This window comes from Notothenia coriiceps, unplaced genomic scaffold, assembly GCF_000735185.1.
Source record: "Notothenia coriiceps isolate Sejong01 unplaced genomic scaffold, NC01 NC01_scaffold00021329, whole genome shotgun sequence".
Taxonomy (NCBI): domain Eukaryota; kingdom Metazoa; phylum Chordata; class Actinopteri; order Perciformes; family Nototheniidae; genus Notothenia; species Notothenia coriiceps.
In genome coordinates this window covers 1-2,575 of record NW_011354030.1, presented here as the reverse complement: position 1 = coordinate 2,575, position 2,575 = coordinate 1, and the positions used below count along the sequence as shown (strand labels likewise).

The 2,575-nt window shown below is 39.7% G+C and overlaps 1 protein-coding gene across 1 annotated transcript; it reads right to left on the bottom strand.

The window, feature by feature from the left end:
• Nucleotides 1-483: 483 nt before the first annotated feature.
• Nucleotides 484-2,043, bottom strand: LOC104953210 (receptor-type tyrosine-protein phosphatase R-like; the record flags this gene model as incomplete). The annotated part of the gene is made up of 4 exons (XM_010780122.1): nucleotides 484-602; nucleotides 672-794; nucleotides 1,386-1,493; nucleotides 1,894-2,043. Coding segments are annotated over 4 exons (500 nt in total), but the record flags the coding sequence as incomplete, so codon positions are not given.
• Nucleotides 2,044-2,575: the final 532 nt, after the last annotated feature.

The following is a 2,575-nucleotide window of genomic DNA, read 5'->3' as shown; positions in this document are numbered from 1 at the left end:
CACGTCACCACCGCTAAGCTAAAGGTGGCTAATGTTGGGCTATAAAGAAACTACAGCACGGTCACATGACTTCACGTCACCACCGCTAAGCTAAAGGAGGCTAATGTTGGGCTATAAAGGAACTACAGCACGGTCACATGACTTCACGTCACCACCGCTAAGCTAAAGGTGGCTAATGTTGGGCTATAAAGGAACTACAGCACGGTCACATGACTTCACGTCACCACCGCTAAGCTAAAGGTGGCTAATGTTGGGCTATAAAGGAACTACAGCACGGTCACATGACTTCACGTCACCACCGCTAAGCTAAAGGTGGCTAATGTTGGGCTATAAAGGAACTACAGCACGGTCACATGACTTCACGTCACCACCGCTAAGCTAAAGGTGGCTAATGTTGGGCTATAAAGGAACTACAGCACGGTCACATGACTTCACATCACCACCGCTAAGCTAAAGGTGATGACGTTTAGTCAGCTGACGTACCTGGGCAGAGGGACAGGAGGAGCGAGGCGACGGCAGGCTGTGATTGGCTGCTGCGGACGAATGGGCTTGGCTACAATTGGCGGGAGCTCAGCTTGTACCATGCTTCCTGACGACACAACCTGAAGGACATTAAGTATCATTATTTAGTCTTTATTGTGTTTATGAAGGTTTTGGTGTGTGTTGCCAACCTTGGCACCCTTTGACTTCTGGGCAGAGTCTGATTGGACGGTGGGGGTCAGGTGGAGGTCAAGAGGCGGAGCCTTCAGCTGTCTGTCACAAACCTGGACCTTCTCTTTCAGTCGGAACAAAACCTGCAGAGCAAACAGCAGAGAAAACTGCAATCATTAATTTCATTTATTTTCTAAATTACGGACAAAGGTTTAAGCACACATACATATACATTTTAATTATATTTATTTTAATTAAATAAGGAGCTTTATTTTCAGGTCTAAGAGATAAAACAGATTATATTAACTGAAACATCTGGTTTCTCTGTGCAGCAGCTCCCTCTTGTGGATTAAATGTCACAATGCAACTAAAATAGTAAAAATATAATGAATAGTATTAGCATAATCAATTAATATTTAAATCTAATTTCTAATATGTATTGATATGTATCGTTTCATTTAACTTGTTTATATAATATGTTTAAATATTAATTATGTTTATAATTCATTTATTTTATGTAAATGTTCTATTTGAAGATTACACATTGTTAATGCTCATTATTATCAAAATAATATTAAAACAACTTTATTAAGGTAAAAGCACGGATTATATTTCAAAATTAAGCAAATGTAACGAAAAACATGTAAAGAATTTATATGAATTAAATTGACAAAGATGAAATACTAAATGCTTTGTATCTTAATATGTATGGCAACAAAAATGTTAAGTTTTACCATCAAGCAGGTGATGACGATGACGAAGACGGTGAAGAAGAGGATGACGGCGTAGAAACCCTCTGGGCTCCAAACGTGATCCCGCTGCTCGCCCTGCAGCACGTTCTTCTACAGGAGAGAGTTTACACATATTTATTTTAGAAGATGCTCTTAACCAGAAGAAGCTGAAGACTACAATTCCCATGATGCCTTGCTGCTTCACCGCCACACACAACTCAATTGTAACTGTTGTTTTTATTACATATTATGTGTTTAAAGCTCCTACGGGGAGTTTCTGATGTGTTGCTTTGATAATATTAACACAGAGGAGCGGACACTTCTCTCTGTGGCAGTAAGAGTGATTAAATAATATAAAATATAACGGCGCTGCCTGATTGATCGGACTTTAACAGCTGCATTAAAGTTTCAGTAGCAGCACTCAGCGCTCTAATAAACCCCATCTATCCTCCGTCTGTCTCCACGGTGAGTAACGAGCTGCTGTAACCTAGGAAACGGAGCACACACACACCTCGGTTGAGACCTCGGTGATGCCGAAGTGTCCCAGGTGTCGATGGAGGACCCTGATGTTCAGTGATTGGATGACCTCTTCAGCGGGGAGGGGCTCTGAGACTCCCGGCCTATCAGAGGACACGAAGAGCTCGATGCCATTCTTCTTCTCCTGGGAGAGAAAAATGTAAAAATTAAATAATTAACGGATGATTAAGAAGCAGAGGTGGGAAGTAGTGGAGTACAAATACTTTGTTACTGTACTTAACTACATCTTTCTGGTATCAGTACTTTACTCCACTACTTATTTTTCTGAAGACTTTTTACTTTCTACTTCTCACATGTTGAACACAAATACCTGTACTTTCTACTTCTTACATGTTGAACTCTAATACCTGTACTTTCTACTTCTTACATGTTGAACACAAATACCTGTACTTTCTACTTCTTACATGTTGAACTCTAATACCTGTACTTTCTACTTCTTACGTTGAACACAAATACCTGTACTTTCTACTTCTCACATGTTGAACTCTAATACCTGTACTTTCTACTTCTCACATGTTGAACACAAATACCTGTACTTTCTACTTCTTACATGTTGAACACAAATACCTGTACTTTCTACTTCTTACATGTTGAACACAAATACCTGTACTTTCTACTTCTTACATGTTGAACACAAATACTTGTACTTTCTACTT